The sequence below is a fragment of the Girardinichthys multiradiatus genome, chromosome 3 (assembly GCF_021462225.1).
Source record: "Girardinichthys multiradiatus isolate DD_20200921_A chromosome 3, DD_fGirMul_XY1, whole genome shotgun sequence".
In the NCBI taxonomy this organism is placed as follows: domain Eukaryota; kingdom Metazoa; phylum Chordata; class Actinopteri; order Cyprinodontiformes; family Goodeidae; genus Girardinichthys; species Girardinichthys multiradiatus.
In genome coordinates, this window is record NC_061796.1 from 4,317,245 (window position 1) to 4,341,697 (window position 24,453).

At 39.5% G+C, this 24,453-nt stretch overlaps 2 protein-coding genes across 3 annotated transcripts in view; one reads left to right on the plus strand and one right to left on the minus strand.

The window, feature by feature from the left end:
- The window catches only part of chn2 (chimerin 2), a 37,270-nt gene extending 18,347 nt beyond the window's left edge, over window positions 1-18,923 (plus strand). Inside the window, exons 3-13 of one of the 2 annotated variants that reach the window (XM_047361165.1) lie at window positions 287-342; window positions 3,067-3,098; window positions 3,521-3,634; window positions 3,749-4,019; window positions 10,348-10,431; window positions 12,040-12,124; window positions 14,199-14,372; window positions 15,260-15,337; window positions 15,540-15,677; window positions 15,767-15,872; window positions 16,914-18,923. In XM_047361165.1, coding sequence (XP_047217121.1) covers window positions 287-342; window positions 3,067-3,098; window positions 3,521-3,634; window positions 3,749-4,019; window positions 10,348-10,431; window positions 12,040-12,124; window positions 14,199-14,372; window positions 15,260-15,337; window positions 15,540-15,677; window positions 15,767-15,872; window positions 16,914-17,085 — 1,310 coding nt within the window. In that variant the 3' untranslated portion in view covers window positions 17,086-18,923. Of the gene's footprint in view, window positions 1-286; window positions 343-373; window positions 391-3,066; window positions 3,099-3,520; window positions 3,635-3,748; window positions 4,020-10,347; window positions 10,432-12,039; window positions 12,125-14,198; window positions 14,373-15,259; window positions 15,338-15,539; window positions 15,678-15,766; window positions 15,873-16,913 lie in introns of those variants that run through there. The other variant, XM_047361164.1, reaches the window with a different exon arrangement.
- A 2,181-nt stretch (window positions 18,924-21,104) lies between these two features.
- Window positions 21,105-24,252, minus strand: fkbp14 (FKBP prolyl isomerase 14). The gene is made up of 4 exons (XM_047361166.1): window positions 23,932-24,252; window positions 23,523-23,674; window positions 21,641-21,768; window positions 21,105-21,549 (listed from the first exon to the last, which is right to left on the minus strand). Exons 1-4 carry the CDS (start codon window positions 24,126-24,128, stop codon window positions 21,391-21,393), a joined length of 636 nt encoding a protein of 211 aa, XP_047217122.1. The 5' UTR covers window positions 24,129-24,252; the 3' UTR covers window positions 21,105-21,390.
- Window positions 24,253-24,453: the final 201 nt, after the last annotated feature.

Sequence of the window (24,453 nt, forward strand, 5' to 3'; positions counted from 1 at the left end):
GGAGGGGGCATTAAGGGGAGTTTCTTTTTGAGCATAATTTATTTTCCTCAGAGCAGTTATTCTAAAGCTTTCCAATTAAGGAACCAATTGTTCCATATAGCTCTGTCTGTAAATACTGCAAAACATACTTGGTTTGTTTCCTCTGAACTTTGTGTTAACTGTATTTATTTTGATTGCCAAATCTGCCATATGCATGAAATTATGTCCTGTGCCGAGCTGTGTGCTGGGCTGTTTATAGCTCAGAAGGCCAGACAAACTTCATTAACATGCGCATTTTCTCCGACAGTGTACCAGCTCCAGCAAGAAGCTCCGAGACCAAAGAGGATCACATGTCCTCAGGAGGTCAGTGCATCTGTGAATGTTAAAAAGCTGGCTACTGAAGAGGCTGGAGTGAGTGGGTTCATGTTATGTTAATTATTTAGCTTGTAAACATTTCAGAAAATATGACTGAATATCTGCATCAATTGCCCACAACCTGAGAAAATGTAAAATGTCACAACATATGGAACAACACTGGAAACACGATGGATAATAAACTTTAGCAAAATACTAATTAGGCTTGACCTAATTTTGGTAGTTTGAAAGTGAGCGCTTAAAAGCAGACTGAATTTTGAGTCCCAGCACTGATGAAGGGAATGCATCTTCTGTGGCTGTATTCACCATAAGAAATCTTCAATGTGACTTCTGAACATGTGGTTAGACACCTAAGCACCCTGAAACACCTGCTGGCCTTGTTTATTTCCTCTTCATTTTCTCTTCACAAACTGGGTCTACCAGAGTAGAGGTGCACTCTGTCTGGAGATTAAACTAAGCTTTTACTTTCAGGTTCGAAGCCTGAGTTTATTCCTGTGAAATGATTGAGTGTGGCAGCTGAAAGCCAGACTAATCAGTAATAATAACCTGTGGGGAGTGGCTTCCTTCTATTTTTAACTCACCCCATGAGTTACTGTTTAAATACTTTGCTTTGCCAAAATTTAAAAATTAAGTGTTAAATTTATTCTATTGGCTTAAAAATATATTTTAGTGAGTATTTTAAGGTGAAATTTTAGAATGTCAGAATGTCCATGTCAGGCACACCATCTTTTTACCTGCCTGTTCCGACAGTAAATTTTGTCTGGGTACTGTAATACTACTTAGACATGTCAACTTTTTAAAAGGTATATATCATATGTTTATGACTTCCTTCAAAGTGGAGAAATATGTTAAAATAAATAAACTTACTGGCCACCAAAAAAGATCATTAAGCTTAAGTGTAAGTTCACAAGGTGAAGATTAATGTGGTGATTTTTTCAGTAAGGAGGGAAACTGTACCTTGGAGACCCAACAAACCAGCACCCTACCCACGATTTTAAAAGCGCTCCAAAAACTGTCACTGGAATGGTTTGTATTTGCGAGTTGTGCATTTGTGTTAAAAATTAGCAGTAGAAGTCAACGTAATCAGCTGAAATTCTTAATTTACATGTAATATGTAATCAATCCTTTTTTTACTTGCTGCACTACAATAATGTAACAGTAAAAATGTCATTTTTACGGTACCATCTGTCATGTTTAGGCTATTGCAATGGTTGGAAAGGAGCTTAAGATACTAATATATTCTGTTGTTTGTTTGGCACAGAGACTGCTAAAAAACAAAGCGCTGTTGCAGCTAATTATCTTAGGTACTTGGTACCTAAGAGACCAAACCGGTCTCTTAGGTCCGCCGATCAGTTGCTCCTAGTGGTTCCCAACTCAAAGCAGAAGCTCAGAGAAGCTAGGCCCTTCTCTATTGGGGTCCTGAAGTTATGGAACACTCTACCCTTGCACATTCAACAGGCCCCTTCACTGTCCATTTTTAAAACTAATTAAAAAACTTATTTTTACTTACTGGCCTTCAACCCAACTGAAAATTGATTTTATGTCATTTGTACCGGTATTGTTTTTATGTTTGTATTTAATCTTAAGCACTTTGTTTCAACTGTGGCTGGTTAAAAGTGCAATACAAATAAAGTTGATGATGATGATGACGGTTGGTCTGGCTGCTGACTCACTGCTAGAGCTGTCACATTGGCATGAACTAAGTTTTGCTAAAATATTTGTCCCCTTTTACTGCCTAGCAGGATCTTTGGATAAAGTAAGATGGCTCACTCCATCCTTTTCTGTGTTGCAAATAAGTGGCCACACATTTACTTCATACCTTCCTGGTAAAAGGTGTTTTTAAATTGAAAGACAATATTTTCTGTTACATATGATGCATCATCGCCCGTATATGGGAGTGCCTTACCATTCTACAGAGGCATGGCTCCAAAGGAGATTTTAAGAATTACTGATCTACTTAAACTGCTATGATTACTTTAATTAGCACACAGTCAAAATGTTTAGGATTCATGGCTCTAAAATATGCCAATGTTTGCCTTTTAAGCAGCTTAGAAAAGATAGATCCACCGAACAAAGTCACTTTACTGATAAAAACAGTGTTATCAAAATACTGGTAAAGTTTAATACAGTTTTTGCCATCTTTCCTGAGAGAGCTGGCAATCTTCTATTGTATAACCCAGCAGAAATTATGCGTGTCTCATCCTATTTTGAACGATGCCACACTTTGATGAGCAAAATTAAAGCTCTGGGCCTGGTTGTGTGAGATTAGCGGCAGGCTGGTAATTCAATACAAAATTATGTTTTACATTCTAAGAAGTCCTTTATTAGAGTTCCTTTACTATCAGCTGTGTAAAGACCAGAAAATACAGTGATGAAAGAGAAAATATACTTTTCAGTTATATGTTTGTGCTCCAGACTCTTTATACACCCTGGTGTGTCATTCTAACATGCCTAATATTAACTTCTTTGCAGCTGGTCATCTTTTACCTGCTTTTTTCCAGTGTTGCCTCTAATTTATCTTCCTCTAGTCTGTGATTGGGCTTTATGGTTTGCTAGCTGTGAACAGACGCAGGGGCCCAGATGGAGATAATCTGGCCTGTGGTGTAAAGTCCTTTATCTTTCATGCGGGCTTTAAGGAACAATTTGCAGAGCTATTAATTTGAGCTTTCATATCGCACTGCTGCAGCCAATATTTCTTCCTCTGGTTTACAGATGGAGAGCAGACCCAAGTACTATGGCAGAGAGTGAGTTTAACTTAATTACTTTCTTTGTGCATGTTTTGTACATATAATTGTGTAATGAATGCTTTCATACATCATTTCAGCCTTGTATCAGATAGTGGTTATTATTTAAGTGAGTGTATAAGCTTGCTTCTGTTCAGGGCAACACAGAGACATAAAGGACAAACAACCAAGCATGCCCTCATTCACACCTAAGGGCAATTTAGAGTGACCAATTGACCTAACAGTCATGTTTTTGGACTGTGGGAGGAAGCCGGAGTACCCGGTGAGAGCCCTCACATGCACAGGGAGAACATGCAAACTCCATGCAGAAAGATTCCCGGACGGGGGTCAAACCAAGGATCTTCTCGCTGCAAGGCAACAGTGCTACCAACTGCGCCACCATGCAGCTCTCACTGACATCTTACTTTTTTAATTTTTTATAGATTTCATGGCATAATATCTCGGGACTATGCAGAAGAGCTGCTGGCAGGTAAAGAGGGCGCTTACCTTATCAGGGAGAGCCAAAGACAGCCAGGGACTCACACCTTGGCCTTAAGGTACAAGGCACCACCACAAAACCATAAACATGAACAGTTTGATTCCTTCATCAGCTTTCTGCTCAGCTTATACACCCCCTGTTCAAACTTTCCTGTCCATAAATTTCCATCAAGCTTTGGACACCAGACCTTCAACTACAGACTGTTTTATGACGGGAAGCACTTTGTCGGGGAGAAAAGGTTCGAGTCCGTCCACGACTTGGTGACGGACGCCCTCATCACTCTTTACATCGAGACCAAGGCGGCGGAGTACATTGCCAAAATGACCACCAACCCAATCTACGAGCATCTCGGCTACACGTCACTGCTCAAAGACAAAATGGTGCACAGACTGAGCCGCGGACGCACGGAGCCTCGTAGGGTTACCTTCCAGAGCGAAGACAGGGTGAGTTTGATCGCTGTTCATATCACATGAAGATGTATGTTCTCGGCAGAGGTCGAGCTTCTTAAACATTATACACAGCTGTTACAGTGATGACTCACATATTCATATAAGGAAAACCCAACCTTCAGCAGCAAGAAAAAGAAGTCAGTTTATCTGACAATTGCCTTGAAATGTTCTAATTTGTTGCACTTACATGTTACACCATTTGTGGGGTGCATTAATGTTAGTTTAACTGGACAAAAGCTCAATATGCAAATATCCTTGGGAAGTAGCTGATAGGCCAACACATAGTAACACATAATTGTGAAGTAAAAGGAAAACGATACTTGAACTCCCACACATGATTCAGCTCCCCTGGGATCCTGCTCGGACAAACGAATATAGTTGGTTGGTTGGTTGGTTGGTTGGTTGGTTGGTTGGTTGGTTGCTTTGAAAACTGAACTTTTTGGCCTACATGTAAATGCTGTTTGTGGCAGAAAAATAATACTACACATTACTCTGAACACACCATCCCCACTACTAAGCATGGTGGTGGCAGCATCATGCTGCGGTGATATTTTTATTGAGCAGACACAAGGAAGCTGGGTCAAACTTGGAAAGATAGATGGAGCTAAATACAGGCCAATCCTGGAGGACACCTTTTACAGCCAGAGCTACAATGAGGTGGTTCAGCTTGAAGAAAATGCACATACCAAAGTTCAGATCTAAATCAAACTGATACGTTTTGGCAAGACTTGAAAACTGATGTTTATAGATCCTTTTCATCCCATTTGAGTGAAAACAAATGCACCAAACACTTGTCAGATTTTTATTTTTGAGTAACTTGGAAAACCATTTATCTTTTTTCTTCCACTTCACATTTATACACTACCTTGTCTTGGTTTATCACATAAAATCCCCATAAAATACAATGAAGTTTGCGGTTGTAACATGACTAAATGTGAAAAAGTAGAAGGGGTATGAATACTTCTGACAGGCAGTGTATAAAACTGATCTAACTTTTGTGTTTGCTGTGTTAGTTTCTGGAGGTTTATTTGTTATTAATGCTACATATTGTTTTTGTCTTTAAGGGAGCTGTTTTGTTGACACATTGGTTTTGCTCTGCTTCAGCACTGGTTAACATGCTTCTGCCTTTACAGTAAAATGTTGACTTTTTCTGAGGGGAAGCTTTGTCCTGTGACTGAGACGTACATTATCCTCTCAGCCTTTGGGTGTGTTCACCGCTGCCATGCTTCGTTGCTCACACTGAAAGGTAATGATGACCGAGGGGACTAGGACTTTGCGCTGCCTGCCGTCCATACCAGGCACGCTGATTTGAAGTGAGACACATCTCACATTGTTCTCTTTTGGCTCTGTGTCTGATTAGAGACTGTGAATGATTTATCAACAAGAAACAAGGGAAGCCTGTTTCCTTCACTGAAAAGAAAAGAAAAGTCCCTCCACTAGGTGGCAGTCTTAAACTGCCTCTCCAGGTCTTTTTGGAGTCCTAATAGCTTGATGGCTGGGGCTTGTCACTAACAGATGCTTGTGTTTTCTTGGCCTAGTCTTTTTTTGTCCTTGATGTAACTCTCAGTTTTTGACGGATTTCTTTGGGGATTATTTTGGCCATCTTATATTTCGTCATTCAGCGATAGTTTGCCATCAAAACGGAGATCTAGAATGCCTCTTGGTAAAATCAATAGACTGAGGAAATATTTCATTGCCTCTGTTGTCAGACTGATCAATTCCAGCATGTGAGGACTCCACCGATCCCCTTTTTCTGTGGCGTAAGATTGTTGATGAGGTTGTTGTATGTTTTTTATGTGTGTAACTGCCGACTGGGCAGCAAGTTGCCTTTCAAGGACAATAACGTTTAACTGAGATGAACAGATGACAACCTTCACCAACATTAGTTGTAGCTGAGAACTGAGTGTGGTTCTGATGAATGTCTTTTTCTATTAAAAGGACTTAATCAAAGAGAAGATTTGACATTTTATTGACACTGATAAACCAATTTATACTTTATGTATTTTAATTGAATTACAATTGGATCATTTTAGCTACCTAACTGGAATACATTAGAATAAATTTGAATATAACTGGTTTACTTATTGTTGAATGAACTGGATTGCATTATGATTAAATAGTCTTTGTCTTGTCAGATTTTACCTGTACTTTCTGCAGAAGGTGATGTTTGTTGTGAACTGAAGCTATAAAAATAAAAGAGAACTGAAGAGAACATTAATAAAACTGGATAGGTTGAGTTTTCAGTTTTGTTTTTTGTAAAATAAAAACAATTAGCCAGTCAGTAATCAATAACTTGTTGAAATTTGAATTTAGAATTGACACTGTGGTGTCAAATGTCCCTTAAGAGCCTCTAAACCCAGTGGTTCTTATAATAATGAGATGAGTACCCCACTGTGGGTAATTAAACATCATGTGACGAGTTTTAGTGATCTCCAAAAATTATTTTTAATTTAAAATAATTGCTAATATGAAGTTTTCCCCTTTACAATGACAAAAAAAAAAATCTCTGGGCTCACACAAGTAATAATTACTTCATACACCCTCACTTGACATAATCCATAATATCCTTTTAAGATGGGTGTGTAATTCCCAGAATCTCACAGGGATTCCCACATCTGAGAAGATGAATTTAATGGCAAAATTCATGTTTTCTTTTAAGTTTTTTTTTTTTTTAAGTTTTCTTTTTTTACTTTATGGATTCCTTTTTCCAATTATCTCCCACTCTGCTGGTAAATGTGGAACGTGTCTCTTGCTAAATGTCAAATTGTTAGTTATCAAGGCGTCTGTAAAACTGACAGTATCTTCCTCCTGCCGGTTTTACACTTGAGGATTGAAATTCAGTGACAGCTGTGTTGATGTTAGACTTTGTCAGTCTGCTTGTGCCCCCCCCAAACAGAAAATCTGTCCTCTGTCTGCTCAGAGATTGGTGAAACCCCGGCCTCACTGCTTGCATCTGTGGTGGCTTTTCGAACTTGGTGTTTACCAGTTACACAGACACGCCCTGAGGCCCTACAGTCACAGTAGTTTCACTGTAAAGTCAAAATGTATTTACTCAGGGTTGGGTTGATGCCTATATAATACTGCAACTGTAAATGCTCCTGTAATTAAAAGGCTGGCAGAAGGTTAAAAGAGGTTTTTGACTAGTTTAGCCTCTTGAGTTTCTTGCCCTTCATTGCTCTTGATTCTCACCACACTGGTGTGGCTCTCAAGAAGCTGAAGCTTAAATACCATGCAGGAATTTTTGTTTGTAAAGAAATTATCTCGTTAGTTTGGGATAATTACCTGTTCTCACCCGAGGTTTAAGTTGTAAAATGTTAAAAATACTCCTAAAACTCCACTGTTAAATGTACTGTTCCAGACCTTTAAAAGTGGTTATTTATTTCAGCCTCAGAAATCAGAAAAATAGATCAGTTTATACAGTGTTCCCAGCATGGACAAATGTGTCAATTTCCTCCTATTTTCTCTTTTACCACCACTTTCACAGAATGGCCATTTTTTGTCATTTTGTTGCTGCTGAGGCTTTTTTTGTACTGCTGTCTTACTGTGCTGTTCTCCACTGGGTCTACACAGCTGTGCGCTGACAAAGCCTTGCTGGAATAAAGGAGCGCAGCCACTGGAAAGAAAGCCAAACTTGTTTTGTGGACCACCTTTTGTGTCCTTTTTTGTCCAAGCTCTTCTTTAAGAGACAAGTAGCCATCTGCCTGCAGACAAAAGGGGACCAGGCCTTGTCTCCCTCCCTGCACCCTTCCTCCCTCTGCTCAAGGCTGAAATATCTCAGAGCTGCCCATTCCTTATCTGTCCCCACAGACATTACTTTGGAGAGGAATTGCATGGTGTGGCATGTGTAAGAATGTCAACTACAGTGACGAATTACTGTACTTCACCTGTCCTGTTGCTCTTGCAGCTGTTGGTCAATTTACATGTTTCCATCAGACAAAAAAAAACTCACTGGTGCATAAGAGTCTTTCATTCATGTAATATTTTTTAATCCTCAGAAAGCTCATTGAGGGGGCTGTCAAGGTTTTTATATTACTATAAAATATAACAAAATATGCAGTTAATACAGAGACACAAAAAATGAAAACACGCATAACAGCTGAATATCATGACAATGACATTATAACTGGAATAAGATTAGTAATTAGAAATTGAGATGTAGAAATCAATGATGTCAGTTTAAAGCTTTGTTGCAGCATTTTCCAAGTGTGAGGTGCATGCCTCACCTGTATTGAGAACGGCTATATTGATTGCCAGGAAGGAAGTTTTAATAATTATCTGCTTTTCTTTTCCACAGCTGCTGTTGAAACCAGATGTTTACATACACCGTATAAAAGACACATATATTTACTTTATGTCATATTTGGATTTAAATGTTAGGACCTCAGACATTTTGGGTGTCTTTCCACAAGCTCCTCACAGTAGTTTACTGGAATTTTGGCTCTTTTATCTTGACCGAGCTGCTTTAACTGAGCTTTGCTTGTACACACCTTTTCAGCTCTGCCCAAAGATTTGCCATGGGACTGAGATCACAGCTTTGCGATGGCCACTCCGAACATAATGTTTCAGTACTTCAAACACAATGTTCTTTAAACATGAAGTAAAACAGCATCAAGTGACACTATCACCAGAAAAGAAACGAAGCAATTACATGAATTTTCCACTTGGCAGTTTTCTCAAATGTGCTGCTTCACATATCCTTCTAAAATGGAGATGCATTAATTAGAGCTTCTAGTCACCGGTTTCTTGTAAGGCTTTACCATGCTAGTATAGATTATAGACATAGGTCGGAAGCTCAAAAGACTAAAACAGGGCCCCTTTTGCTGTGTTCTGTTAAGTTTTTCATTTATCTGCTAATCTCTCTCTCTCTGCAGACATGTCTCGACACAATGCGGAAAATACAGTTTCCACTTAAATAGTTTCTTGCATCTCAGGGCTTCCCTTGACTTAATTTTAAACATTTTACTGACACTAAAAATGGCTAACTGCGAGTCTTCTTCACTTAGTAACACCACCCACAATGAAGAGTGTTGTTTGCCCAACTTGCCAGTTGTTACTTATTGTTCATTCAATACTAATCTGTCAATTTTGGTCACCAACCATTTTTGAGCATCTTTATACTAATTAGGAAAAAACATCTCTGTGTTTATTTGTTAGGTTATAGGATGTATAATTGCAATTGTTTTTTGTTTTTTTTCTGTGTCTTGAATGGAAGAGCTAATATGGAAAAAAATGAACCATAAGCATAGCAACAACCCGCAACTAAATAAAAAACTTAACATGTCTGGAGACATGCAGATAAGCTTCAAATTGGGGTTTTTCTTGGATTTGGGCACTGCTAGATTATTCCTTGTGCAAGGATTATGGCTGTAATCCCTGCCAATCTGAGTTAATGATATGGAAGTGTAGGTTCAGTAACACAGCAGATCATGACAGGCAGCAGCAATCTGCAGCCAGAGTGTCTGTGAGACTCTGTCTGGACGGCAATGTGGGAAATTCCACCAGCAGACGGACATAGCTGGAGGTCAAGATCTGTTTTTGTTACAAGGACCCAGCTTTGGATAAACTTGTGTCTGTCTTCAAGCAACCAAGTGACCCATTTAGAAGAGACCCTGCGCTGACTGAGAACCCATGCGAATGGAGTGTTAACTCCAGCTAAGTGAGGTGGACTGTGGCCGGAAGGCAGTCCTCTAATAGGAATGAGCTCTGTCCTATATAACGCAGAGGGGGTTGGGGGGTCTGCACTGTTGATCCTGCTTTGAAGCACTGTTGAGCTTTGTGAAGTAGTCCTGACAGCACCTCACTCTCAACATCTCTTAACCATCATGGATTATCTCTCTTTCTCTTTCCCCTTTCTGGGTGTGTAAAGAGGCCCATTGTTTGAGGCACACTCCTTCCCTCAGGCCGCCCACTTCCAATCCTGTTCCTCCTGCTCGTCTTGCTCTCTGCTGCCACTGGGTTCAGACCAGATGCAGAGTCAACTCCTGCGCTAGCTGTCACCAGTAGCTCTTCCTGTTCAGAGCAGAGTGGAGTGTATCTGTTCCCTGTGTGCTGGGCTGTGGCCAGCAGCATCTGCTGCACAGCACTCACACCCACTCCTCCAGCGCTTTCCTCAGAAGACTTGGACAGTCTCCGGGACCACGAGCAGTCAAGCATGGAGGCTGAACCAAACAGAGGGGGTTTAGAAGGGGAGCTGATTGCTCGCATGGCTAAAAGACAGGATAAGAAGCGTCAAGAGCTGCTGGCGTTAGCTCTGGGAGTCAAGCTTGGGAGCAAGGGAACTCTTCTGTGGAAGCCTATTAAACTGCTGGCCTCCTGTCCACAGATCTCCTCACCTGTGGTGCGGCGGAGTGCCTTGAAGGAAACACCTGAGAAACTGAGCTCCTATGAAAAGATCCACAACTTCAAGGTAAGCTGCTTTTTCTGTTTGCCAGTGTGATAGTAGTTATTTCTAGTTTTAAATTCTCATAGTTAACTTTTACTATTAAATAAAAATTAAAGATTTTCTGTATTAGCTTGATTTTTCAGCATTTAAAAAATGTTTTGAAGAAATCCAACCAGAAATATAGTGGTTCTCAAAACTGTACAATTCAACTGAAAAACAAACAAATCCATGGAAAATAGTGCAATAACATTGTTGTGCATATTCAGTGTTCCTTGGTAGGAGTTTATCAGCATCTCACATCTTGACTTGATAATATTTGTCCATTCTACTTTGCAAAGGTCCTCCAAAATCTGTTATATTGTGAGGACATCTCTTGTCTACAGATATTTTAAAGTGACCCCTGAATATCAGGGCCAGTGTCCAGAGTTCTGAACTCAGCCCCTGGCCATTTCAAAACTAAAATTTTCCTCTGGTAAAGTCATCGGTTTGTTGATTATCTTCAGCTTTCTAGCAAACACCTTTAGGTTTGGGGTCAAAGCATGATGCCCATAGGCACACATAATCTCTCTGAAAATTATGGCTTTAGTTAAAGGATACAAATGATTAAATGTCCTGAGAATCTTTTCATGACAGCTGGACATTATTTTAGGTTCATCACATTTAATATAACTGACGGCAGGTGTGAAGTCAACAAACTTTTTGTTTAAAGGAACCTGGTTATTTTTCCCTTTTTTACTGTTTATATTTTTCCTCTTAACAAATTTGTTTGTTTTTTAGAGGATTGTTGCAGGATAGATGTCACGTTAAACATGGAAACAGTTTGGGAACGATTTATCATGGTGTCGGCTTTTTAAATCTCACACTGGGAATTTTAACAAGGGTGTGTTCATGTTTAAGAGCCACTGTGCATGTTTTTGCTGGATGCTTGCCTGTCCTGTCAGTCCAGTGTGTGTCTGCAGCTATTTCATGAGAACCCAACCAGCTGACACTCATACGCACTGAGGGGAACTAATGGATGCACAACACCACAACCCATTAACAGCAGAAAGCTTTTAGAGACATTTTAGGTTCATGGCTCTGACAGTTGCTGTAAGCATTTGGGTGCTGCAGAGTTAATTTGTTTTTAGCATTCAAAAGATAACTGGATGATACTTTGCCTCTGGGTGCCTCCAGATTTGTGTAACTGTATCTGTGTTTCAGTTACTAGGCAGGTTATAATTACTGCCACCTTTTTGTTTTCTTCTTCTTTTGAACAATCCTCCACCCACCACCTGCCACATGCTCTTCTTGGGTCACCTATTCAATGTGCTTCTCAAGGTGTGTGTGTGTGCATGTGGGGCTGCCTGTGGCTCCATTTGGGATCTTATCTGTGATCTAAGTGTGCAGGGAGGGCATACATCTGTTATTTTGGCTTCCAGGCTTGTCCCTGTACTCGGTTGCATGTATCCAATTGCCCAGCAGCAGATGCCAGACGCATTGTAATAAATCCTTTAATCTGCATGGCGTATACACATATGCCCCATTCAGTGAGGGGTTCCATCCGGCGCGGTTTGGGTTAACTGTCCAGCATATCAAAGAGGAAGTCCAGTTTAAACTGGTCACTGACTAACATTCTGACATTTCTAACCACAGGTACATACCTTCAGAGGGCCACACTGGTGCGAGTACTGTGCCAACTTCATGTGGGGCCTCATTGCCCAGGGTGTTCGTTGCTCAGGTAAATGTTCTCTGCAGCATTCAAGCTGTGTATTGTTAAGACTTTCTCACATGCATGTGGGATTATGAAGGAATGTTTCATCTGCAAATAATACTGTCTTCTCTTGATGTTGATTTTTTTTTTCTAAGTTGTTTTCCTTCCATTTTCATTTATTCTTTTTTTTCTCTTTAAAATTTATGGCAAACAAGTGAATCATGGAAGTACTTTTAGACTACAGATGTACCTCTCTTTCTTTTGGGCCAATTTAAATTGTCTTCAAGAACTATAATAGTATTAAAGAACAGCACTCAAAATACTTATGTCTAGCTGTCGTGTGGTGAGTGGTCATTGTTTATGCTAGCTTAAGTGAGAGTAGTAGCTGGTAAAACAGGGTTTTACTAATGTAAAAAAAGACAAAACGCTACAAAGTTCACATTTTAAACTGCCTTCAGCATCTTTTATTTGTAATAACACAGAAATCTATGTATTTATTCCCTAGAGAATATTGATCCTTACATTAACACATTGATTTTCAAAGGGCTACAAACATTTCCAATCTAGCATGCTCCATGATGGACAAATAAAAAGTCAAAAGGACAAAACAGATCAACTTTGCTGTACTCCTTTAAGCCTTCCTGTTGTCTGCTTTGTCTTGTTCTCTTGCAGCCTAGATGATTACCAGACATGTCTTAACTTATTGTAGAAAATTTTTTCTTTTAATAATAGCTTCTTACATCTCAGTAGTTGACCTGACTTTATTTTTAAATATCTAGATACTAAAAATAGCTACTGATAGTGACTGAGAATCTACGCCAGCATGCATTCTTAATTCAACTCTAACTACAAAGTTTGGACTCATAAGTGTAACTTAAACTGTTTTTACAAGTCTATCAAACAATTAATAGTAATGAATTCCCTCTGTTTATATTAACATATGCATATGCTGGTAAAACCAGACAGGCTTTCAGACTTGCCTTGCTGCTCTCCCTGTTTGGCGAGTGTCGCTCACACAGCAGGCAGACTGATATAAAAATTTGGATTTGCATGACTGGCCAACACCCAGCCATGCCCTCAAAAACCGCACGAACAGATTAGCTTTTTGTGCGAAGACAGAAACCACAACCATAAATCAGGCTTAATTATTATCAGTATAAATGTTTTACACAGCATACTCCTCTGATGCTTTTCACTTTCAGTGTCATTTTGAAAAAAATAATGATCAATTGGTGGATTTCTTGACTTCCATGTTAAAACCCTAGAATTTACAGTGTTTATGTTCTTTTTTGCCATTAGTCTCTATTGAGTGTATTAAGTCAGTTTTGTTATGATCTGCAAAGTGATTTCCATTAAGATAATGAAGGAACTGTTTTTAGCGCATCTGTTAAAAGGTCAGAAGGGCTTCTAAGGCTTCCAGGCATTTATTGTCTCAACTCACAAAAGTGCATGTTTCTCATCTTATCATTTAAATATAGCAGCAGAACCAAGTGATTGGTTTTATATTAGAGATAATGGGTTGTCAAAGGTCATGAGATTCCTTCATTTTGAAGACACCATCTTTAAGCTATACTGGTGGCTTTGGTTGCCCTCTACCTAACAGAACATTTGTGGTTGCGGTATTTTCCACACTGAGAAGCCTGAGGCAAACACTAGCATCATCAGACACCTCATGCGCTGTGGGAAATAGGGAAATCTTTCTTCTCTGTCACACTCTGTCCAACCTTTATTTTTGCTTCTTATCTCCTCCCTCAGTCTTTCTGCAGTTAAAACACTTGCAGGTACCTCTTTCAAGCTATAAAATAGCTTTTGTTGTGATGAACAATTTTAGACAAACACTCATCCTACCTTCTGGAACGCCCCCCCCCCCACACACACACACACCATACTGTTATATCCGCTGTTATCTACCTTTGGCGCAGCACACTGGAACAGCTTAGCTGCAGCTGCGGTGTCTGACAGCACAGTTTATCACTGACTCTGGGAAAGCTTTTCAAACTGCTGTCTGTAAGCTTGGTGCAATGATTGTGTTATCAGTTAGAGGCTAATCTCTCCCTCTTTCTGTGTTTATCTCACTTTTTTTTTTTTTTTGCTCTGCTAGATTGTGGACTGAATGTACACAAACAGTGTTCCAAACTGGTTCCCAGTGACTGCCAGCCGGACCTGCGCAGGATAAAGAAAGTGTACAGCTGTGATCTCACCACCCTTGTCAAAGCTCATAACACCACACGACCCATGGTGGTGGATATATGCATTCGAGAGATAGAACTCAGAGGTATCTTGCAAGGCAACTCTTTAAAGTTAACCAGTGATGATCTAGTATTTATATGACAAAAATGTTAACATCGTATTTGCCCTTTAGATGCATCTGCTCTTAGCAGTACCTCTCTCCAAACAGCCTTTTTAGCTAAACTTTCTTAAAAAAAACCTGTTGCTTCACAGCTTTTAGAGGCTCTCAGTGACTTTAAGGTTTTGAGCAAATTATAATCTGTGTTTTCTGAGGGCCGCTATTACTGAAAAGTTATTTCAGTATCTCAATTCACTAAGTGAAACACATAATATAGATTAATTACACAGATGTTTTCAGACCGTTATTTCTAATTATGAGGATTTTCTGCTTACAGCTAATGAAAACATGACATTTACGATTAGAATATCACATCAGACCAAACAAAAAATATTTTTAATACATAAATGTGGGCTTTATGAAAACAGTTTACAGTTTTAGGATAATGCTTCGTTATGCATTTCTGATCTTCTTTGGCTCTATGTCATCACCAGGTTTCTGAGGTTGACTGATCAAGGGTTGTTATCTATGTAGAAACCACGGCGAAAAACTAAAGGTGTTAGAGCCTTTTCAGTTGTAGTCTCTATGCTAGGGAACTCTTTCATTTACCTTTTATGGATTCAGTGCACATATTTAAGAAGCAGCTGAAGTGTCATCTATTCAGAATGGCATTTTGGTAGCAATGTATCCTATCTGATTGTGCGTTATTGGCTTTTTATTGGTTTTGTTTAACTTTACATATTTTATCTTTGTTGCTTTTATGTTACTTTGTTGGGATTCACCTTGTGATTTTTGTCTTGAAAGGCATAAAATAAAGCAAATACACTTACTTGAAATAACAATAAACCTCATTGATCGTCAATCGTCTGTTGCAGGTATGAAATCTGAGGGTCTGTACAGAGTTTCTGGCTTCTCAGAGCACATTGAGGATGTTCGGCTCGCTTTTGACAGAGGTTCGTTGCTTATAAAATTTTTTTTGCCTCATAATCTCTGTTTCTAATGTTTCGTTTCTCAGAGTTCTCACTTTAAATCGGGGGCTTATTCAGCTACAGTTCTGCACAACATAATCATGTTTTCTGATAAAACGTTTATTTTTCATTCATACCAAATTCAGCCTTTGATCCCATTGATGCACTATTTTCTTCTTGACAACAGATGGTGAGAAGGCAGATATCAGTGCCAGTGCCTATGCTGACATCAACATAATCGCCGGTGCTTTGAAGCTCTACTTGAGAGACCTCCCCATTCCAGTCATTACGTTTGACTTGTACTCTAAATTTATTCAAGCTGCAAGTAAGAGATTCACTTCTTGGTACTTTCATGCCATTACTGTGCTGGTGCTGCTCGACAGCGCTCTGATACTTATCGTTTCGCTTATACAGAACTTCCAAATGCTGAATCCAGACTGGAGGCGATACATGAGGGATTGCTGCAGCTTCCCCCGGCACACTATGAAACCTTACGGTACCTGATGGCTCACCTCAAAAGGTTAGTTAATGTATGAAAATAGTTACATTTATTCCTACTGCAGCACTACAGTTTGCCTGAGGGACATTTCCCACTATATTATTTTAGTTCACATGCACCCCTGCATCCTCATCCATTTTATTTTTGTCTTTCAAAAGACCTTGTATTCCTTCCCTTGTTCTTGACAATTATGCTCCACATAAACCCCAACAAAATACAATGACATTTATGGTTGTAATGTGTCAAAATATGGAAAAGGACAGTGGTGTATGAGTGTTGCACTGCATGCTAATTGTCCTTGACCACTTTTATAGATTTGCAATGGCCTGTACAGTTAAACCCAAAATTGTAAGATGTTATTTTAGAAAATAAATTATTTCTTTATTTACAATTTTAACAAATAATTGCCATACATAAATGTGTATATTTACATAATTCCCAATAATCCATTGAGAAACTCTTTTTGGGATTAAAGCAACCAAACACATTTTGCATAATTCCACTTAACCATACTTGAATTTTCATCTTTTGCAATGGCCTTCAAGTCTTTGGGTCCTTTGGGTCTTTGGAAGGCTTCCATGCCATCACCCTAATCTGTTGCTCCCTTTATAGATTCTCGATCAGATTCAAGTCAAGACACTGGCTTCCCTACTTCGAAAAATCTAATATTTTTGTTGGAAGACCATTTCTTCCCCACTTTAGCTGTGTGTTTTGGGTCACCATCCTGCTAAAACACAGCCGTATCCTGAGCTGCGAGAAGCCACGATGCACAGCTGCTTTTTAGCCACTGGTTGCCCAACACCAGCTGCAAAGAGCTGCTGATTTTCACTTGCTGAACTCATGAAAAATCCCGTTCCAACTTAATCTGGTTAATGAGGATGCTTTAGAGCAGTATGGACTATTTAGAAAGGTATAGAATCATACATATTCAAAACTGACTCTATTTGCAATAGGTCATTGTTTCAAATATGCCCTCTAAAGTAAAATGTAAGTCAAACATAGAAATCTTTCTTTTTCTTTTGTTGTAAAATCTCACTCTCTCCTTCTTGATTCATCTTTCAGAGTAACAACGTTGGAAAAGTACAACTTAATGAATGCAGAAAACCTGGGGATTGTCTTCGGTCCGACTCTCATGCAGCCTCCGGAGCAGAATGCCTTGACAACCCTGAATGACATGAGGCAGCAGAAACTGGTCGTGCAGCTCATGATCGAACATGAAGATGTCTTATTTTGAAGGCAAAGGCCTGCAGAGATGGAGGCCGTGGACAATTATTTATACTGTTAAAGAGGAAAGTCAAGCCAACTGTATTTAAGTGAAGACTCTGAAATGTTTGCAATCAAGCTGAACTTGAAACCATTTTTCTTGCATGATGGATTTAGTTGGTTTTGTTGTTAGTGTAAGTTTGGACTTTGCAAACTCAGTTTAGAGAACCATTTTTTACATTAGGGAACAGTTATATATTTTTTATTTCCTTTACATTGTTTGTTCCCTCTGTTTATAATTTAAAGACTGTTGCTACCTGGTGTAGACTCAGTCAGGATGAAAGCACCATTTGATATTCAGCACCCTCCACACATATTGGCACCCTTGGTAAAGGTGTTTCAAAATAAATTTATCTTGGACTAAAAAGTTTTGGAAATTCAAACCTTTAAGTACATTGACATCACCATTAAGAGCACTCCTGCTGTCAATACTCTTCATAACCCCATTTAGACAATATAACAGCTCTTTATCTTCTCCTGTAACATTTCACTAGGTTGGAACATACAGAGAGAGGCATATTTGTCCATTCCTCTTTGCTCATCTTGGCAACTCAACAAGTTACAGTCCTACTACCATTTAGCAAGCTCCACACATTTAGGTTTGTGATAGCGTGACAAAAATGCTTTATGGTGTGTGCCTCTTATGCAAAAGGTTTGCATGTAGATGGTGTCTAATGTTATGAAGACTTGACCCCAAGAGGCCAGTCTTTGGTGCATTTCTCTAACCATCTCACTGTGCGAGGTGGCAGCAGAAACCTAGTGTCGCATCCAGCCTTTTTTGTTCCAGTTTCAGTTATTTCAAACTGATACAGAAACGGTTCCGTTACCTTTATTTCATAGGAATTGTTTGGGGTACTAAAATACATGGCAACCATTTCATTCTAAGAGGGATTTATCTGAATAAATCTTCTCAAATTTAAGGTTAGGTTTTTCAACATTTTTACCTTATTTTGAAGCTTTTTAACATCTTTACCAGGGGGGGCAAAGGGTGTAGAGGGCATTGTAGGACCAGTTTAGATCAAAAATGTAGGCCTGGTGCTTTTTAATCTGAAGCTTGCAGGTCAGCTAAATTTATGCGTGCCTGCGTTTTGTGGGAACACTGGAATGATACAATGTAGATAAAGTCAGACTTGACATGTGTACTTAAAAAAAAAAAAAGAGAGAAACGAGACATTCATGAAGCACTTTTTTTGCATTGAGTGTAAAGATTTATTTTGTAAAGCTGTTCGTGCTCCGTGTTTTCCTTCCAGTTTAATATAAGTGCTTGGAAATGCTTGTTGATGTACATACAGAAAGGTTCAAGACCGAAAAGACAGCCCAGAAGAAAATGAAAGTTTTTGGATCCATCATTTCTGTGGTCTTTGAGGAACTAGCTAATGGACAAAGCTCTAGTCTTTCATTTGTCTTTTTGAAGGCTGCAACACATGAGCCAAACTCCGATGTACACATTCTGGTTGGCAGTGTTTCATAATTTCAGCGTGCAGACTATAGTCGGGGATATGTTTGTTTTATTTTATAAAGTCAGTAAGGTTGTTAGATGACGACCATTACCACCACCACAGAAGGGCCCGAAGAGGCGCCTGTGCCAAGCATGTTCCTTTCCAACTTGGTTTAATGTGATTATTGAATCCTTTCTACAGATCCATTTTATCAAAATGTATTTTTGTGACAGTTGCAATTCAAATGTAATTTATGAAATGATGTTTTATTAAAGAATGTAAAAGTTGAGTAACAAACAAATAGGCCAGTTGAGCATTTGCTGGACTAGATTTAAACTCCTGTTTTTAAAACCATGAACAAAATCCAGAATGCCTTTACAGTTTTCCTTTCCTGCTTTATTTTCCCACTGATCCAGCTCTACCTGCATGTTTCCAGGTAAAACGTTTGAATTTCCCCAGAAGCCAAATGATCTGCAGGAATGAGGAAAAGGAGGAATAAAAATAAAACAGTGGTGCTCTTTGTGAGAGGGGTGCCCCATCGTCACCTCCTGTCCTATACTTAAATGCTCCTCTCTATCTGAACTCTGAGGCTGCTGAGTGTTACTCATTTGTCAGCTGTCATCAGTGTTTTTATTTACACACATTTGGATTGCAAAACAATATCATTTCCTCATATCTTTATATTTACGTTGATGTCTAGAGAGTAGCAGACTATATAAAAATTGTCAGACCTGTTTTTCTAAATGCAAAACTTAGCATTTTCTTGCCTAAGAAATCAGTTTATCGCTGAAGAACCACTGAGGCTTTAAAGCAGATTGCACCCTCTCTTTCCACCGTTGCATCATCGCCCAACTCCTGGAGTTAGTTTAGCCTCGTAAAATCAGAGTTCTCATTCAGTTGTATTCAACTAATGATCCACCAAAGCTTGCAGACGACTGCAGCACAGCTGTTAGCAGCCCCCTGCTTCAGTGGCTCCTTTGATCCAAGAACCAAACAGTCGGCTTCTTGTTGCTGATTTTATTTAGTCCCCTGACCGAGCCTCGAGCTGTAGGTCACATTTTCGCCACATGTTAAACAGCCTCTGCTTGCTGGCTGTTATTTACACTGTGCAGTTATTTTGGGGCCACTTTAAGAGCTGCCACGAACTTAAGATCAGGAGCAAGCCTGTGAATCGGTTCAATGATGATATGTTATTCAATGCATAATTTTAAAGTAATAAATACAAGGGCATCTCAGTGAAGTAGAATATCATCAAAAAGGTCATTCATTTCAGTAATTCAACTCAATATATGAAAGTTGTGTATTATATAGGTTCATTACTTGTAGAGTGATTTATGTTAACCTACTAAAAAGTATGTTATATGCACTTAATACATGGTCAGGACTCCTTTTGCATGGATTACTGCATCAATGTGGCGTGGTACGGAGGTGATTCACCTCAGGCTCTGCTGAGGTGTTAAGGAGGCCCAGGTTGCTTTAACAGTGGCCCTCAGCTCGTCTGCATTGTTGGGTCGGGTGTATCTCTTTTTCCTCTTGACAACACTGCATAGAGTCTTTAGAGGGGTTGGGAGAGTGGGGAGGGAGTTTAGGTCAGGCCAGTTTCTTGTCAGTGATTTTATAGTTGATAAACAAGGGAAGACAGTAGAGCTGACTTTGGACTTGAAACACAGTTGACCATCAGCAGCATATTACATGACTCCCCATATTGTCACTGACTGTTACTTTCCTCTGAAAAGAGAGCTTTGGACCACTAAGCAACTCTACAGCATGTTTAAGACACTTCTGTTGTTTTGGTTCAGGAGAAGATTATTACAAGGAATGTGACAGTTGTAGCACTTGTCCAGCTCAAGCTCTGAGCAGTCCACGGCTTGTGAAGTTGCCTCAAACCTTTGAATGCGCTTTGCTTTACAACCATTTAAAGGCAAATATCACTGTTACATTTGCATATTTTTTTCTTCCACTCAACTATTCTTTAAAGTACAGCAGTCTATGAAAACCCAACTTTAGCAAGGAGCTTGTTTCACGTACACTTCTTGTTGATGTATCAGTGACTGTCTTTTAGGTAACTGTCAAGTCAGCATCCATTACGTATTTTTAAATTTCTACATAGTCTGGGTGCATCAATCAGTAAATGTTAAAAGTCATTATCTTGCACTCATTTTGTTTTTTAAAAATGTAGATGTCTTTTCTGGCTTCCAAAAGACTGAAATGTATCATAAGAGGAAATAAGGAAATATACTCTTTGACGTGCAAATTGCAAGCAAATGGAATATGAAGTGACCTCAACTCACAATACTCCAACATGCTTAATATATGCCTCTGATAACAAGAAATGCTTTACGTGAACATACTCTCAATTTGAAGAAAAAAATATTTAGGTCAGTCAGCTGCAGAGGGGGAGCATGAATTGTGCATTTTCCTTGTTTGGGAGGATTTAAAGAGATGAAAGAACCGTCCAAACATAAAGGACAAGAGTGCCCTCTAGTGGCAGATATGCGCAGAGGAGACCATATACACTGTATTACTACAGAATGGAACAAGTTAACTAAAATGTATTAAAACAAAGTCGTTTATTTCACAAAAAAATAGGTTTCATCAAAAGAAATATGATGACTATGACATTTAAACCTGTGTGGGCAACGGAAATATAAATAAAGTAAAAAATGTTCAAAAGGGTGACGAGACTTCTAGGTCAACCCAAAAAAATAAAAGAATATAAAACAAAACGACACTGACGCTGAAGACACTGTTCACATGCAGCATTAAAGGAATAAAAGGTTTGTTTAAAACAGCAATTTCTGTAACAGTTTCAAAGATAATCTATAAAAACAATTCATTCAGAGCTCATCGTGTATGGAGGTGAATTCCCTGACCGATATAAAGCCATCTTTGTCCTCATCCTCGTTTTTGAAGATGTCATCAACCATCACCTCATGATGTGTGTCATTAGGCGAGTAGCCATGTTTCTCAAATTCCTTCTTCAAGTACTGCTTCACCTGAAAATGTGGACAGAAATTAGAAAATTGCCTACCATGATGTTGTATTCTCTTGATCCAGAAAGTGGCTGTCAAAACGACAGATGCACACCTCCTGTCTAGAGAGTTTCCAGTCGTCGTTGAGATCCATGTCCCGGAAAGACTCGTGGGACCTGGGACCATTTCGGATCTCCATGAGCTCAATGTCAAAAATCAGGGTACTACTTGGAGGAATCTTACCTGTAAACAAAGAAAGTTTTTCAAGCGGATACACGCTCTGGCAAAATCATTTAACCCTTTAACTTTGCACATATTGTAACATTACAGCCAAAAATCCCCATGTGTTTTATAGTAACTCTATGTGATAGACCAACATAAAGTCTGTGTGAATGTCAACTGGAAGGGAAATTATATATCGCTGTCAAATATCTTTAATTAATACTCTGTTAAGCCAGGGCTCCATGGTGGCACAGTTGGTAGCACTGTTGCCTTGCAACAAGAAGGTCCTGGGGTCAATTCCCAGCCAGGGATCTTTCTGCATGGAGTTTGTATGTTCTCCCTGTGCATGTGTGGGTTCTCACCAGGTACTCCAGCTTCCTCCCACAGTCCAAAGATATGCCTGTTAGGTCAATTGGTAACTCTAAATTGCCCTTAGGTGTATGAATGAGTGTGTGCATGGTTGTTTGTGTGTTGCCCTGCAATGGACTAGCGATCTGTCCAGGGTGTACCCTGCCTCTCGCCCATAGACTGCTGGAGATAGGCTTCCCTGTGACCCACTATGGAATAAGCGGTAGAAGATGACTGACTGACTTTGTTAAGCCACCTTTTGCTGTGACATAGTTGCATGGAGAGAGTCTGTAAACAGGTATTTTCAGGTCTTGCCACATATTTGCATTTGGAAATGGGTCTGGACTTTAACTGGGCCATTCTAAAACACCATTGCATTGTAGCACTGGATGAGCGTAGAGTTGATGTTTTGCTGGAAAAGCTGAACCTCTGACCCAGTCTCATGTCTTTTGCATGAGACTGGGTCATGTTTTCTTCCAGAAATTCCCGCAGTTTTTAGCCTCATTCATCTTCCCATTAATTCTGACCAGCTTCCCCACCCCTGCTGAAGAAAAGCATTCCTACAGCATGATGCTGCCTCCACCATGGGAATGGTGTGTTCACGGTGATAATGCAGTGTTACTTTTTAGCCAAACATAGAGTTTCACTCGTAAACCAAAAAGTTCAATTTTGGTGTCATCTGACCAGAGCAGCTGCTTCCACGTGTTTGCTGTGTCCCCAACACGGCTTGTGGCAAATGGCATACCAACCCTCCTATGGCGATCTTTCAACAACGGCTTTCTTTTTGCCAGATATGCAGAGTATACAGCTAATGCTTGTCCTGTCAACAGATTCTTTCATCTGTGCTGTGGATCTCAGCATTTCTTCCAGAGTTACCATGGACTTCTTGGCAACTTCACTGATTAATCCTCCACTTGGTCAACCTGCCTGATTAGATGGGCAGCAATGTCTTCGCAGCTGTGCCATACTCTGTTTTCAGATTATATATTAGAAGATGTAAAACGTTTTGGATATTGTTTTATTCTCTAATAACCTTCTGAGGTCTTCACAGAATAGTTGGATTTATCCTGAGATTAAATTACACAGAGATGCACTCAACTTATTAGCTAAGCGACTTCTGAAGTCAGCTGGTTGCACTGGATTTTAAGGGATAAAAGAGCAAAAGGGGCTGAATACAAATGCCCGCTACAGTTTTCCAAATTTTAACTGTAAAATCAATTGTAAACCAGTTATAATTTTCTTGCCACTTTATTTCACAAATCACAAATTATATGCTGCTTTGTGTTCATCCGTCATATAAAATCCCAATAAATCACAATGAGTTTGTGTCATGACAAAATATGCAAGAGGGTTATGAATACCTTTTCAAGACGTGATGTATGTAACAATGAAAGGATTGTTTTTGTTTTACACAGAAGCTGAGCTACCTTGTCCTTCCTTGCCGTATGCCAGTGATGGAGGGACGGTCAGTTTCCTGCGCTCTCCAGCACACATGTTCTGCAGACCTTTATCCCAACCTTTAAGCACCTCTCGAATCCCAAGAGTGAACCAGACTGGATTTTTATCCCCATGTTTCCGGCTGCCAAGGGTCAAAAGATCAGCAAACGTTTATAGTCAAGAACCCACAAATTTGATATCATATAAGAGCTGGATAAATGTCTGTTACATAAGAAATAATAATTTTAAAAAACTCATACTGCAGTTTGAACGGATTGTGACATATTATTTGCATCCAACTGTATAGCACATTTTGGGGATCAGAAATGTGAGTAATTTCATTAAACACAGTGTACAACATTATACAGCAATAATTGTAGCACTATTACTATCTATTACCTGGAATGGAACATAGTGCCATTGCTCTCCAGGAATCCCTCGTAATGAACAAGAAGCATGTCTCCATACTTTGATTTTCGGTGACACATGAAAGGTTTGTGTATCATCTCAACTTTTACGTCTGGCTCGGGGAGTTTTCCTCCAGTGACAAAAACAAACAGTGACGGCAATAACGAACACAGAGAAAACAGCATCATTTCTAAAAAAAAAATTTGATGAGGCTTTCCTAAGACAGACAAATAGGCCACAAGATAACGTCTATAATTTAAAAAAGCTTAAACTGTTACTTGCTAAAATCCATTACGTGGCAGCCAAACTTCTGCAGCAGGATGCGCACTATTTGTCAGCCGGCGAGGCAACCGGTGCGCCGTGTGGATGGGGTTGGCACACCATTTCAAACGGCGTGTGAGTCGGGGTAAGCGCTGTGCAAATTCACCCCTAACAGAAACTGGCTCTAAGTTTAGTTCACACAGGCTAAACCTGAAATAATTTGACTTCATAGATCACCGCCTGAACATTCTA